This window comes from Piliocolobus tephrosceles, chromosome 13 (genome assembly GCF_002776525.5).
Source record: "Piliocolobus tephrosceles isolate RC106 chromosome 13, ASM277652v3, whole genome shotgun sequence".
In the NCBI taxonomy this organism is placed as follows: domain Eukaryota; kingdom Metazoa; phylum Chordata; class Mammalia; order Primates; family Cercopithecidae; genus Piliocolobus; species Piliocolobus tephrosceles.
The window spans coordinates 18,663,184-18,679,832 of record NC_045446.1 but is presented as its reverse complement, the minus strand read 5'-3'; the positions used below and the strand labels follow the sequence as shown (position 1 = coordinate 18,679,832).

Below are 16,649 nucleotides of genomic sequence, written 5' to 3'. Positions count from 1 at the left end.
TTGCTCTGTTAATCTGTTTGTTCCTTGCCAGCATCATACTGTTCACTGACTATAACCTTCTAGTATGTTTTGATTCTGTCAGTTACTTCATTCACTTAATGTACTTATTTGGTACACTACATTGTGTTAGCCACAGAGGATATTCCCTTGAATAAGCAGGTGGAGTCCTGACTCTCACTGAGTTTAAAACCTAGAAGCATAGAAAGACAAATCATTATGATAAAATATAACGAGTGTTAGGATAAAGGGAATAAGGTACACTAGGGTAAACATCCAACAGGTGGACCTAACCTAACCTAAAGGTCAGAGAAGGCCTCTAGGAAGAAGTGGTTTTACACTGAGACTTGAAGGATGTGTATGAGCTCACCAAGGTGGGGAGGGGAACAGTGTCTCAGAAGGGAGACCAGTAAGTTCAAAGACACAGAAAGAATAGGGTCCATTTAGTTGTGAGAGAAGTTCAAAAATGTCTAGAGTTTGAAGAGAGAGAGAGATAAGAGAGGTTGGAGAAAGTAGGTATGTATCATACAAATTTGCGAGCCATGTGAAGATTTTGGACTTGGTCCTAAGAGCAAAGAGAAGACACAAAAGAGGTTTTAAGCAACCATTTAAATTTGCATTTTTGAAGATTCACTCTAGCTACAGTAAAGAGAAGGGAAGAAGGCTGGAAGCAAGGAGATTCAAAAAGAAACTCTTTAAATAAGCCAGGCAAGAGATAATAATGGCATGGGCTAAAGTAGTGCTTATGGAAAGAAGATAGATTTAAAAAGATGTCTAAGAAGAAGACTGGCAGAACATGACGATTGAATTTCAGAGATGAGAGAAAGGGAAGAATCAAGGAAGGCTTTCAGAATCACCATTGATATTTAAGATTCTGACTTTTTTATTGTAGTAGACTGTGGGAAAATTTACAGTCATAAGAAACATAACTGAAAACACTGGAGAGAAAATAATGAGTACAGTTCAGGACATCCTGAGTTTAAGATGCCAGTATGACACAGAAGTGAAGTTGTTCAGTGGGCAGCTGGGCTAGAAATGTAACATTCTCCTTAATTCTTTTTCAAAGTTTCCTTGGCTACATCTGAGTGAACTTTAGACTCAATGTGTCAAATTCCCCAAAACATTCACTGGAATTTTGAAGAGAATTATAGTAAATTTACAGATTTCGGGAGAATTAACTTCCTTAAAATGTTCAATCTCCCCACCTAGAAAGAAGATATGAATGATCTTCATTTAAACTCTTTTATGTCCCTAAGTAAAAGTAAAGGTATAGGTATACACATTTCTTCACATTTCTGGTGAAGTTTTATTTCTAGCTTTTAAAAGGTTTCTTGCTTTTTGACTAGACTATTTTTTTCCACTGTTATTTCCTCACAGAGTACTGCGGACATAAAGGAAAGTTCTTGGTTTTGATTTTACCTTGTATATGGACACCTTACTGTTATTATTTGTAATAAGTCATTGATTTTCCTGGTTTCTCTAGATAGACAATCAGGTCATCTGCAAATAATGATGATATATATCTGTTGTTCCAATAGCATTTTTTATGTTTAAAAAAAGTTTGTTTTTGTAGAGATGAGGGTCTTGTTACGTTGTCCACGCTGGTCTTGAACTCCTGGCCTCAGGCAATCTTCTCACCTCAGCTTCCCAAAGTGTTGGGATTATAGGCAAAAGCCACTGCACCTGGCCAGCATTTTCCATTTTCTTGCCCTATATTATTGTACTGGCTAGAATATCCAGAATAATAATCTTTTTTCCCTTGGTTGGTATAGCTAATAGTTTGTTAATTTTGTTGATCTTCTCAAATAATCATTTTTTGGTTTTGTTTATTTTACTGATTCTTTAATTTTGACTAATTCAGTGCACATCCCTACCAAAAATTTTTCAGAAAGGCTATGTTTACAGTATATTTTGTGAGTCCAAATATATCTTTCTTTGCCTTTCCTAAATATAAAATTCTAGTGTCACAATCCTGTACCCTCAGAATTCTATGAAATTCCATTATCTTCTAGCATTCAGACCTATTGATAAAAAATGGAGAGCTCAGCCAGGAGCGGTGGCTCACGCCTGTGATCCCAGCACTTTGGGAGGCCAAGGCAGGCAGATCACCTGAGGTCAGGAGTTAGAGACCAGCCTGGTCAACATGGAGAAACCTCGCCTCTACTCAAAATACAAAATTAGCCGGGTGTGATGGCGCATGCCTGTAATCCCAGCTACTTGGGAGGCTGAGGCAGGAGAATCGCTTGAACCTGGGAGCCGCCTCTGTTGCCGTGAGCTGAGATTGTTCTAGCGCACTCCAGCCTGGGCAACAAGAGTGAAACTCTGTCTCAAAAAAAAAAAAAGACAAAAAAAAAAAAAAAAAAACACAGTGCTTATCTGATTCTTATCCTTTTATAAGTAACTTTTTTGGTGGTTGCTGTTTATTATTGAGAAGTTTGTGGGATTTTTTTCTCTTTACTTGAGAACTTGAACAATACTTGAAAATTTTAGCAACAGGATGAATCTTTTTTTTCCCTCCAAATTATCTTGCTTGATGCTTAGTAAGAGCTTTATCTCAAGATCTGAGGCTTTTTCAGCTCAGAAATTTTTTCTTCTGAAATTCCTTTTAGGATCACTTTTCTTTTGAAGCTCCTATTATAAAATTTTAAATATCTTAAATCTAGTCTCCATGTTTATTTTCTCTACCATATTTTCCTTCTCTTTGACACTTGCTTTATTATAGAATTTCTTAAGTTTCTTCTAATTTGCTAATTCACCTTCTTGCAGAGTCCATTTTGTTATCTGCCTCCCTCTCTTGAGTTCACTTGTATACTCCTATTTCTTTCTCTCTCTCTCTCTTTTTTTTTTTTTAGATGGAGTTTTGCTTTTTTTTTGTCACTCAGGCTGGAGTGCAGTGGCACAATCTCAACTCACTGCAACCTCTGCCTCCCAGTTTCAAGCGATTCTCCTGCCTCAGCCTCCTGAGTAGTTGAGATTATAGGCATGCACCACCACACCGGCTAATTTTTGTATTTTTAGTAGATATGGGGTTTCACCATGTTGGCCAGGCTGGTTCTGAACTCCTAACCTCAGGTGATCCTGCCTCCTCAGCCTCCCAAAGTGCTGGAATTAGAGGCGTGTGCCACTGCGCCTGGCCTATTTCATTCTTTCAAGAACTATTTATTGAGCACCTCCATGTGCTACATACTGTTCTAGGCTCTTGAAGGAGGTAAAGGAATCAGTTGTGTGATTATTAGTTTACTATTGTTTATGATATAAGACATGAAGCTAGGTAATTTATAAAGAAAAGGAATTCATTTCTTACAGGTATGGAAGCTGAGAAGTCCAAGGTGGAAGGGCCATATCTGGTGGGAACCTTCTTGCTCATGAGGACTCTCTGCAAAGTCTCAAACAGCACAGGGTATCACATGGCAAGGTGGCTAAGCATGCTAGCATACTTGCTCAGGTCTCCCTTCCCCTTCTTATAAAGCCACTAGTTCCACTCCCATGATAACCCATGAATCCATGGATTGATTAATCCATTCCTGAGGAGAGAGCCCTTATGATCCAATAACCTCTTAAAGGCCCCATCTTTCAATGCTGCCACATTAGGGATTAAATTTCCAACGCATGAAACTTGGGGGACACATTCAAACCACAGCACTATCAAAGAGCTTTCCAAGCAGAGAAAACAGTGTTATAAAGACCTAAGGTGGGAGCAGGCTTGACATGAACAGAGAACAGCAAGGAGCCCAAAATTACTGGAGCAGAGTGAGTGGGCTGAATAAAAGTAGGGAAAAAGGATGGGTTGTGGGGTCTGACAGACAACTCTGAAGACTTGACTTTTATTCTGAAGGTAATGAGAATAGCCTATTTTTGTTTTACTGATGAAATAATATGATCTCAAATCTTACTGAGAATACTAATGAAACATTTAAAAAGTTATCTCCTGTTTTTGTGCATTTGCTGTTTTAGTATAGGTAGGGTAGAGAATTTGTTTCGATTACTCAGCTTCATTCCCCACTTTCAATCTGCTGATTCTCTTCATAGAACTGGTAATTTTTTCTTGTCTGCTTATAGTTACAAATAAATGTTTAGCTAAATCAATATATGTGTGGCTGCAAAAAGTCCAAAAGCCTTTGTCCCAGGCATAGTGAATATATGGGGAAGCCTGAGAATAGTCAGGTAAGTACAGGACCCACCTTGAAGGAAGTAGCTCACCACGATCTTTATTATAATATTAATTCTCAGGAAGCTTGCAGGTGTCAGCATGAAGAATTCTATACCCTAACAGTCATATTCCTCCTATGAATCAACAATATCTTAAAAAGTAGGAGAGGCATAGGCTCAATTTTAGATCTACAAAGACTGAATTAAGTTTGATATTGCACTCCACCCTTCTCAGTAGTAAAGACAAAAGGTCAATATTATAAAGAACAAACTAAAATTACAGATCTCTATCAGGATCTCAGTCAAAACTGCACAATCTGCAGCTTTCTAGAGTCCTTGACTAAAGTCAGAGGAAATAATTTTAAAATTTCCCTAAGATTAAAAATATCTGCATGAATGAAAAATACTGAGTACTTATCAATCTGTTTAGCTTTCTGCATCTTTCCAAGACTTCCAAGTAATATATCTATTTTTAAAAACTCTCAAATGAGTTTATTCTTATTTGATACAAACAGCACTTTTTGGGAAAAAGAGATTAGGCCTTTTATAAGCCTAAAGCACATGTAACTGAAAATGTTCCAGTAGAAGAATGCAACCTTCCAAGTCTTTTTGTGCTGGCTTCTAAGTGTGAACTATGCCAGATATAACAGGGTTACTAGATGTGGTTTCTTCTGAACAACCTCTGGCAGTAATCCCAAGTGACTTTTCACTCTACTCTTATACTTCAGTGGGTAAAACATAATACAAGTCATGTAAGAAACAGAGTTTCATTAAACATAATGGTCCCACCTCAGTGGAGAACAGAGGAAGGATGGAGGCAAAGTGGGGAGGTGCTGGAAGGAAATACCTGCACTACAGTGATGATACTACTGGTAGTTATAAACAAAGAAAAATACTATTTGGCACAGACAATAAAAGTTTTTTTTAGTATTCTTTAATTCCAAAACAACTTAGCAATCTAATTATAAGTAGAAGAGAAAATGTCTGAATAGTGATATTTAAAAAGTGGGGAGGGGTGAGGGCTTGGGGTACTGTAGCCCTTGTACAATGTAAAATAACTCTGAGAGTAAAATAGTGGATTACTCATTATTGCGGTACATTAGAAAATTAGGGTTTAGCAACTAATACAATCTAGTGCACTAAAAATAACAGTATGCGCTGAAGGACTATATTAAAAGGTCCTGCTGGTAACAAACCCTTGCTCACAATTCCATCCTGAAGCATCTTACATGAAATTGCATACTATGTTGGAGAGCAAAGGATTCTGTGTATGTTCAAATTGAAATACCACTGCAATTTTTTTCTTATAACACTGATTCTTTCTCATGAATTGATTATTTAAATAGCAAAAACCCAGGAATAGCTTCCCCTTTCCTCTTTGGTTAAATATAAATCTATTTCACCCTTAGTTAGAACTACAATGACAGGAAGACTACACACACACACACACACACACACACACACACACACACGTACAATTAAGGTTCTTGATCTCTAGTCAGAGTAAGAGTTTCCCAGGTTGGCCCCATCCTTTGTCAACGTACTAGATTTGAGCACGCCTGTACAGTAAATAGGTCGCCCTCACTGACTTTTCATGGTGAATATAATAAGGCAAGCACTAGATGCATGGATTTCTTTCTCTTTTTTAAAAACATGTGTAGGCCGGGCGCGGTGGCTCAAGCCTGTAATCCCAGCACTTTGGGAGGCCGAGACGGGCGGATCACGAGGTCAGGAGATCGAGACCATCCTGGCTAACACGGTGAAACCCCGTCTCTACTAAAAAATACAAAAAACTAGCCGGGCGAGGTGGCAGACGCCTGTAGTCCCAGCTACTCGGGAGGCTGAGGCAGGAGAATGGCGTAAACCCAGGAAGCGGAGCTTGCAGTGAGCTGAGATCCGGCCACTGTACTCCAGCCTGGGCCACAGAGCCAGACTCCATCTCAAAAAAATAAATAAATAAAAAAAAAAAAAAAAAAACATGTATAAAAATCCACCTTCTTATTCTCTCTTTCCCCATAGCCCACCACCATAGTTTCAAATACAGAAGTGGAAATAGTCACCTTTTTTTATAACTGAATTTTCTCAATACACAAATGCTTTTTAGAATAGACAGTAATATGTCGCTAGAAAAGACAAAAAGTAAGGAGCGTGGAAAAGATAAGTCATTAACAAATGAGATCTTAGAAATATTTAGGATGTTCAAGGAAATTACTATGTCAACCATGATTTGGGCATTGTGCGTACTTCTTTCGAGCAATAACATTTTTTGTTGCACACTACTAAAGACAATGAAAACTGATTATTTTTTAGTCATCTGAGTCAAGTGTTTATTGGGAAACTAAGGGGTAATCTGAAAGTCTGAAGTCTCTTCATCTTGGTTTCAATTATAGCCAGGCCAAAATACCCTGCTTCTTTCTGGGGTAGTGTGATTTATTAAGAGATGTATGTACGTCAGAATTCCAAAGGTACAGGTCCTACCCAATTTGTTTCTTTATAAGCATACTCCATACATGAAAACCCAGATTTAAAATAAAGAAAACATTTAAGACTTTTTATTTTGTAAAATTTCAAACATATGTAAAAGTTCAAAGAATAGTATAGTGATCCCTTTGATAAATCAGATACCTATATATCCTTCCATGCTCCCTGAACTATCATACATCTTTCTTCTCCCATGAACCATCTGAAAGTATGCCAGATGACATTATTACATTTAACCCTTAAATACTACACTAGTAGCCATTTCTATTACAAAAGGATCTTGTGTCTTATAGTAAACACAGAACCCAGAATTCCTCAAAATTTTACACTCTGAGATCCTGGGGACAGAATTCATCTCTTATGTTTTTAAAATCCTGTATGTTTGCTTAAGTGTTAAAAATGGCAATTTCCCTACTATACTTAACATGATTTGAGATTCACAAAACATCTTCTGGAACACAACCATTGTCTATAGGAAGCTGAATAAATAATTCCTCAGAAGCACCAATTCAATATTATACTGGTTATTTTTTAGGGTGCCAGGCAACTTAATATAATAAATACTTTTTATAAAAAGCAAGCACATCTTGGGGCCTGTGGGAAAGCCACATGACAAAACATATTCCTCAATAGGGCATATTCCATATTTTTACGAATACTTGAATCAAACTTTAAGACTGCTGGACAGGTATTTGGCCATTGTAAACTGGGAGCTAGAATCTGACAGTAAACCAGAAGATCCTAGAAGCAGCCGTATTAGTATGTCTGATAGTGCAACTCCGGAAAGTTTATCACCACTTGAGCTGTTCTACGCTGAGGTACAGGACGGGCCAGGTACACGTTATGAAACTCGACTAAAATCATTGAATGGTTTTTATAAGTCCTAGAAAACTAAAGAAAGAGATTGGTGAAATGTATAGCATGTCTCCTAAACAAGCAACCTGAACTCTCTCAATCTCATCCGTGTCTTATGACTAGGACATGGTGCTGGGATCTGAATGTTAGCGTCCACTCAAAATGCATATGTTGAAATCTAATTCCCAGTGCAACTGTATTAAGAGGTGAGGTCTTTAGGAGGCCATTAGGTCACGAGGGCCCTCCTTCATGAATGGGATTAGTGTCCTTATAAAAGAGGCCTGAGAAAGCTTGTTTTTCCCCTTCTGCCATAGATAGCACCTTCTTGCTATGTCCTCACAGCAAGAAGGTGCTATCTATGAAGCAGACAGCAGGCCCTCACAAAATCTGCTGATGCCTTGAACATGGACATCACAGCCTCCAGAGTTGTAAGCAATAAATTTCTGTTATTTATAAACAATCCAGTCTAAGGTATTTTGTTATAGCAGCCTGAATAAACTAATACATGTGGTAATCAGGCTCTCCAGATCTCTCTCCATCCAGAATTCCTATTATTACTCTAACTCTCCTTCCTTTCTCATCCTACTGTCCTACCCCTCCTTTCAATAGAAGATACTTGAAATTTTAATTTTGTGAGAATAAAAAGATGGCATTCATGTTTAAATGCCATTTGGGTCCCTTAGACGTAAGAAATTCAATCAATGTAAAGTACACTTTAAATAATAATTAAGCAGAAATAAATGATGTGGGAATAAGACTGACAACCTATCAATGATCCCATTCTATCCAAGGACTTCTTTTGAAAGTTATCATGTCCAAATAGAAAAATAAAACATATTTATGTAACTGTGGAATTTGTTCAGAAACACCATGCATCTGAAGATACAGGTTACTGCTGTTTACTTACATCATCACCTTTATCAGTACAAGGTTTTCCTCAAATTAATCCTTTCTGGTTAACATACTACATTCTATATCTAGAAAAGCAAACAGAATGGCAGATAAAGCCCATATCACAGTCCTATTAGTTATTAATGTCTGCAATGCCTCTCTTTCCACTGGCCTAGTGAAGCTTTGGCCCCTGAAGTGATAAAGATGAGCTGTGCCAAACTGTTCTCCATCTCTAAGGCAGTATTAACATGTTACAAAGTGCCAAAAGGACCATTAGAAAAAAAAAAAAAACTGACCCACTTTTAGAAGTCAGCAGTTTTTTCCTTCTGGTGAAGTATGAATATTTAAATCAGGCAGACAAGTCAAGAAGCAAACATTTCATCCTGAATGCAATGTCGACATCTCCCACTCAGAGCTGAGAGGACCCCAATGTCATATACCCACATTGAAATGAATGCTCACTTAGGACTCCAAAAGGGCAGTTTTCTAATCATTTCACCGTTTTTCAGACTTGAAGGTTTACATTTGGATGTGAGTGCAGAAAACAGTAAAAGATGGATCACAGCAACTGCTTCAAATTATATACTTAATGATTTATATCAAGCATAGTAGAATTTAATTTGTAGTAAATCAAGCAAACTGAGGAAAGGTTAAGATTGTGGTTAACATCTGTAAATTTGTTTTTACCTTCATCATAGAGTAACAACGCATTACAGGAGTACTACATTTGAGAAGATGGTAAACTTATCATAATAAAATTGACTAGAATCAAGTTTCAACCTAAGCACTACTGTTTAAATGAGACAAATAATAGCAACTATTAACACAAGATACAGGAAAACAAACTGGAAGATAAATCAAATTACTATTCAAAAGCTGTTCTATAGTACAGCTAGAGGTACCTTTTGGCTTTATTGAGAATACATTATTAAACCAAATGTACCTTAAATGAGCAGAAAAAAAAAAAAAGAAAATTCATGCAAGGTAAATGAAGTAATTAGAAATTTGAGGGTCAGCTGACCTACTCAAATCTAGAATGAAAACTTACAACGGAAACTCCCAATCTTTACACTTCCAGTGACCCCAGTACTACTTTTTCCCCCTCCCCTTTCCACCCCCATTTGGATTTCATATCTTCTTTTCCAAAACAAGCAGCATTTCAAGTAGCAACCTGTGTAACCTTCACACAGGGATATGCAAGACTTCTCTTATTGTTTCAGGTAACCCAGATTAGGAAGCAATGTTATAAATCCATTTTGCTTCTGCAACAGTTACCCAAACTCTTTTAAACATTAAACATTAAACCTGTGCTTTCACTCACAAACATTCTCATTTCTAAGCAAACAGGCCAAAATTTCACAATTATGAAATAAAATTCCTTTTAATGAAAAAAATCTGCTTTCTTAACTATATACCTGACTTCCTTCTACAAGATAAAGAACTGATTTAATTCTCTGAATATACTGCCTTAGCAAAACACACACACACAAAAAGCAGACAGGCCAATGAAACCTTATTTCCTCCAATAGAAACTCATTTTACCCTTCAAATGCTAAAGTATTCCATTCAAAAGATAGCAAATGATCAAAGCTTTCAAAGCAAGTGTAGTTCTAGGCAAGCACAGTATGGTCATATAAGGCCTTCTAGTACCAGGTCCTGTCATAACTACTTAATCCTATTTTTGATTGTAGCCCAACACTTTTTATGAAAAGTGTTACACATACAGCAAAGTTCTTATCTTTGTTTTGTGTTCATTCCTGTATCGCTGCCTTAGCTTATGTGACTCCCCTGACTCAGAATGCCTCCATTCTTTCTGTTTCTGCAGCAAAGTCCCAATTGGGTTCCCAAGCTGTTCCTGCTTTCTCTCTTCTCATTATCTATACCACATGCTAACTCTTCACTGTGTACTGTCCTGGCCTACCATGTGTGTTTATTTCTTTTTCCCTATGCAAGATCATAACACATTATTACACCAGGTATTAACACAAAGGAGAGGCTGAAAATATACTTCCTGGCTGATGAATTTCATATAAAAATACATAGTCAAAACTTGCTGAGGGGAGTTGGGAAAGGTAGAGAAAGAACAGAGAGGTTGTCTGATTCAGTGGCTGATATGTTTTTAGGACACTACTATTACTCCAATCTAATCACTTGCTATATTTTACCCAAGTAAGCAAGCTAGGAATTGGAAAAAATTTATTTAGAGCTTCTAAAATTAGCATTTTATGTCCTAGTAAACAGAATCACAAGGACTCAAAGCACTACAACGTAGTCAAAAAAAGAATGGTTAGAAATCAAGATTCTCTCTTGGAATATTTAGTTAACTGAAAAAGAGAAGGGGCCTACCTTCAAAGGAAATCACTATCTGTTCTCTAAAACACATAGGTTACTAGACTTTTTGGAAGCCCTACTCTTGCCTTCTGTGAGTTTCTTAACCCCCTTCTGCTCCAAGACCCCTTTATGAGACCACGGCAGCTAGGTGTCTTAGTAAGACTCTGCTCATGGTTTACCTTGAGATGTGGTCACCAGAAAAATGAGGATAAACTCCTCACTGGGTTGGACTCAATAGCCCAAGAGTTCACAACTGGCTGTTTTCTTGCTTACAGAGATAAAGTACCATATTAAAACTCAATGCATTTTGGGAAGAAAAGATAAAAACACAAAAAGAGTCTGTCTTATCTTCAGAAATGCAATTCTCAGCTTTGTGAGCTCTGGCATTCAGCTAGCCAGATTACCAAGCTTATTTGAAAGCTGAAGGCTTTGCCCTGACTCCATCTTTTGCTATTTTCAGGGTTTGTTTTCATGAGTGTCCCTGAGCTTATACACATGTGCTTCGCTCAATTCACACACATCAGTGAACAGCAGCAGCAGAAATCCAGGTCCACAGCAGGAGGTTTAATTAACTGTACACAGGACAGTGCCAATAGCACTGGGGCCATCCTCCTATGGGGCAGCACACCAACAAGGCTAATATGCAAGGGAAACCTACTTCTGGAGGCAAAAAAAGTATTTCCCCATCAAGCAAAATGAGAGATCAATATGGCAAAAGAGAAACTAGAAACCAAAACAAACCAAACCCAAACCGAAAACCCTTGCCAGGATAGCCTCAACAAGAAACCAGAGCTTCTCTTCACACAGGGCAAGAGAAACGGCAGGATTTAATGTTTGCCATTGTGTGGGTCAGGCTTCAGTCTGCTTTTCTAATGGTTATTAGAAGCCATTCTAAGGCAATCTCACAGAGGCCTTTCTAATCATTTTGCGCATACACTTCCCTCATATATCTTCTCTGTCAAAAGGGTTGGTAATGGTATTACGCCACAAGACAAAAATAATATTAAATGATGATGGCAGTGGTGAAGATCTAGGTGGTAATGCAGATGGCAAATGAGCTTTCTGCATGTAAACACACTATAAAACCCAACAACATAGAAAGAAGCCTGCCTTCACTCTGTGAAGAGTGTCTGGACAAACGAGAGTAGTTTCCAAATCCTGATCAAGCATTTCTCCCATCCACACAGCAAGACACACAGTTGTCACTGCTCCCCATGATGAAAGTTCGAGTCAAAGGTGTATATTCAGAAGTCTGAGCTGTTTGCTAGCCTAGATTGAGGATGATATGGGCAGGTCAAACTAAACAGCTTTACCTCTGATAAAGTTTAAGCTAATTTAAAGTGATTCAGGAAGGCTATTTAAACATTTTTCTCATGCTTAACAAGTAACAAACTTTTAGAAAATAAATGTAGTTGACCAAATAAATATCACTACAAATTAATGAGCAACTGGTACAGTATAGACCCAGCCTGAGATAAAGGCTTCAGGCAGGTTACTTTGCTCTAGCTCTTTTGATACCAGTTCCCTATGTAACTCATAGGGATGTAGGGAGGGTTAATTTGATAATGTCTGTAAAATGCTTTGAACTCCTTAGCGACAAGTGACATAAGTGGTTACTAATATACATTGCTGGAGTTGAAAACATGAAAGAAAGGGAAAAATATTCCTTGATGGTTTATTATGAAGCATTTTTATAGGCTGGTAAGGTATTTTACAATTGTTTTTTATTAGTTAGTCCTCATTATGTGCCCAAGAGATAGGAAATATTCCTGGCTTGTCCTTCTGGATAAAGAAACTAAGTCAAGAAGGTAAATGACTTTTAGTTAGGAAGCATTATTATCTCCATTTTTCAGGTAAGGAAAGCAAGACAGAGAAGGTGAATGACTTTTCTAGTCACATTCAAGAATTGAAAGGGTTAAAGCATAATTAAGAGTCTGGAAGATATTATTATTTCTTTGCAATGTTCTGACATTGTTCTGACAAGAAGGCAGTGACTAACAACCAGAAAGCCTGAGATTAAATACTTGCTCTACCATTTCTTGGTTGTGTAAGCTTAAGAGAAGTCCCTTTTTCTTTGTGTCAATTTCATCTGCATGGTGAGGTCCAGTGGGGATCAAATTACATAAAGCTTGTGAAAACTCTGGGTAAACAATGGCACACTATGCAAATAAGTTATTGCCATTATTAGGCTGGTATCCTTATTGAAAATATGGGTTCTCCTAGCCAGTACAACTTTGAATTAAAAGACATTTCAGTGCCCTGAGACTAAATGAAATATGTAATACTTTTTTAAAAACAGATTTATTGAGATATAATTCATGTATCACACAATTCATCTACTTGAGGTGTAGAAGTCAATGGCTTTTAACATATCCACAGTTGTACAACTCCACAATTAATTTCAGAACATTGTCACTGCCCCAAAAGGAACCCTGTGACATTAGTAGTCACTCCCCATTCCCCAACCACTCACACATATCCACAATTCCCCCAGCCCTGGGCAACCATTAATTGACTTTCTGTCTCTAGGGAGGTGCATATTCTAAACATTTCTTATAAACAGAATCATACAGTATGAGGCCTTTTGTGATTGGCTTCTTTTACTTAGCATAATGTTTTCAAGATTCATCCATGTTGTAGCATGTATCATTCTACATGTAGTACTTCATTACTTTTTATTGTCAAATAATATTCCACTGCATGGCTATACCACACTTTATTTAACTATCCATCAGTTGATGGGTTGTTTCCACTTTTTGGGTGCCATGAATAATACTATGAACATCCATGTAGAAATTTTTGTTTGAGGGCTGGGCATGGTGGCTGACACTTGTAATCCCAGCACTTTTGGAGGTTGAGGCAGGTGGGTCACCTAAGGTCAGGAGTTTGAGACCAGCCTGGCCAACATGGTGAAACCCCATCTCTACTAAAAATACAAAAATTAGCAGGGCATGGTGGCATACGCCTGTAATCCCAGCTACTCGGGAGGCTGAGGCAGGAGAATTGCTTGAACCCGGGAGGCAGAGGCTACAGGGAGCCAAGATGGTGTCACTGCACTCCAGCCTGGGCGACAGAGCAAGACTCCATCTCAAAAAAAAAAAAAAAAAAGTTTTTTTGTTTGAACGTATGCTTTCATTTCTTTAGGATCTATACCTGGAAATATATATACCTAGGAATAACTGCTCAGCCACATGGTAAGTCTATGTTTAATATTTTGAGAAACTACCAGACTGTTTTTCAAGTGGCTGTACCATTTTACATTCCCACCAGCAATGTCTGAGGAATAGATAATTGAAGGCAGACCATAGAAGGGAGACTATTAGCTAGCTGTCTGTTAGGGAATAGCTGAACTAGCTCTGTAGTAACTAGCTGTCTGTTAGGGAATAGCTAAACTAGCTCTGCAGAATGACAGCTTGTGTTACTGACAGCAGGGATGACAATGCTTCACACCAAGTTTTCGAAAGGAGAGATTATCGTTGTTGGGGCATTTTCCTCCTTTTCTCCCCACTTGCCTAGGCCTGGTCCAGGCCAATGCAATATAAACAGCTTTTTACACACAAACTAATGTTGTTCCCATCTCTAAGAGAAAGTAACACAGAACTATCAGAGCCATGCTTTAAAAAGTCCTCTATCATTTCTCAAATCCTAATAGTAAGGTATGTTGTCCTTTTGAGTCTCTATAATTGCTGTGTAAAAGTTATGAAATTTTTTATGCCCTCACCATTCCCTTTGATCCATTAGGTTGAACCCAGCCCAAATACATACGTTCAGTAGGTCAAGCATAGGCTAGCTTCAACACAGTGTATTCCTCTACAGTGGCATCTGCAAGCCAAATAGAACTGGTAGAGGGAAACAGATGGCTTCTAAAAGGGGAAGAGAAGAAAAACAGAAGGTCAGGTAGAAGAGGGTGTGGGGGGGAAGGAGGGATAGAAAGAGGATAGGAGAAAGGAGAAGCATATTTCTGGTTTTGCTCTTCCCACCTGTCACAGCACTCTCCTTGCTAGTTGCCAGCATGCTCCCTTGCAAACACAGCTGCAAGTGACAAAGAGCAGCCACTGTCCTACTCGGGAGGGTCCCCTCCACGTTCCATATTGTAAACTGTACTGAAATGCCAATTGTTTACAAGAAAGGGAATTATGCACCCATTAGAGTCACGAATAGCAAACTGCTGTCTATATCCAACAAATTAGCACTGAGAACCATAGGTTCCCTACAAAACAACGTAAGACTCTCCAGCAAACAATAAAAAGCAACAGAATCAAGAGATTAAGTACTAAAAAATGTGGCTTATTTTAATTTTGTATATTTGTCAGACCTGTGATTAGCTCAATCAAAGTAAGACCATATTCTATCATATATTTCATGTAGTCACCACATGTTCAATTTGCTGTATTGCTCTGCTCTTATGCAATTAAAAGAAAATTAGCAAGTCTCTCCCCAGCAGAGTTAGCGATTGCCACTGGGGATTGCCACTGAAAGGAAATGCTTCATGCCAAGTTTTGGAAAGAAGAGATACTAGCTGTCGGGACATTTGCCTCCTTTTTCCCCCCTTAACTTGGCCTAGGCCAAAGCTATGGTAAAGGGAACATAAGCAGCTTTTTTACACACAGACTAATGTTGCCAGCAGCGTTCCAGTGGCCTTGCTCACGGCAGGAGAAGGCGTAGGGACTAATACCGCTGGGTCTTGTTGAAGAAAAGTGGCCGGCTTACTTTGATCAACTGAGTGGTGTGCTGATCAGTGTGATTTCCCTGTTCTGCTGACTGTGAGCATGTTGGGGAGAGCAGGAGAGCTGGCTTCTGAGAGGCCCATGCAGGGAGGCAAATTCCATAGCTGCCGAATCACAAAAAGCAACAAGAAATAAAAGAGGGCTGAACTGGAAGCAGACACCTTAATTCTGCCAGCATGTTACTTACTGACATAAGCATCTCTGGGAGGGGAATGAAGTAGGTACTTCCATAATTTTAATTCATCAATTGCAGTACTATACATAAAACTATTAAGCACAATGTTCAAGAGCATAGTCCAAGCTCCTGAAACTATAATTTACAATTTTTAATTACTTCAATTTAATGGAGAAGAGAAAGAATTGGAATTAATAAGATTTTTAAAAATTAAAATTGAGAAAACAGGAACACATCAGCCTACGTAGCTCTTGGCATCGAGACAAAAGAAGTATGTCCAGCACCTGAGTGTGTGTGCGGACTACTGCTATGACATACACCCCTCTCTACTATTTGCCAGAGAAGCAGCTGCTGGATTAACATGAGTTAATCTGCTTGCATGTTACATAGATTTTTTTTCTAGTAAATTGCAAAAATTTACCTAAAGATAAATATAGCAGTCTCTGAGTTCTCTGTCCCATTCAGCTGCTGCTGAGAAACACTTCTGTTATCTTAAATCTCATCAGCAGATTGTACTCCTTCCTGGGAAACAGCAGCAAAAAGTAGCTTTCTAAAAGCATAGTTAGTCTCTCTGAGGTAAAATACACCACATTTAAATGGCTTCTTCCAAAAAGGATAACTTTCCACCTTTCAAGTTTTAATTCTTGATAAATAAAGTATGTGGTTTCTTACACTAGGATCTAATCATCGCTGCTTTAAAGAGTAAATAGTCAACTGCAAATTGAGCAAATTGCTTTGGCTATCCTAGTACCAGAAATGAAATGGATTAGGTCAGCAGGTGGCATGTCATTTCAGTGCTGCCTGGGGGCCCAAAATACAGTTAGGTCATTTTTATTCTTGTGACAGCCGGAATGAAAACCAGAGCATTTAGCATTACCTCCCGCCTCCATTCTCGTACCATCTTGGGCACAAAAGAGTTTACTAGGCCTTCATTTCCAGTGTCTAGACTCCTTCTGGGGCCTCGAGAGACACATGGGTTGAAGCTGCCTAAGGAAACCTGAAATAGAGTACTCTGACTTTGGTCTTCAGAAACACAAAGCTTG

The 16,649-nt window shown here is 38.3% G+C and overlaps 1 protein-coding gene across 28 annotated transcripts in view; it reads right to left on the bottom strand.

The window, feature by feature from the left end:
- PHF21A (PHD finger protein 21A) overlaps nt 1–16,649 on the bottom strand; it is a 195,707-nt gene that overhangs the window by 108,437 nt on the left and 70,621 nt on the right. Inside the window, exon 7 of one of the 28 annotated variants that reach the window (XM_026454081.2) lies at nt 14,470–14,567. The exons of the other annotated variants lie outside the window; for them this stretch is intronic. Coding sequence (XP_026309866.1) covers nt 14,470–14,487 — 18 coding nt within the window. The 5' untranslated portion in view covers nt 14,488–14,567. The remainder of the gene's footprint in view (nt 1–14,469; nt 14,568–16,649) is intronic. 28 annotated transcript variants of the gene reach the window in all.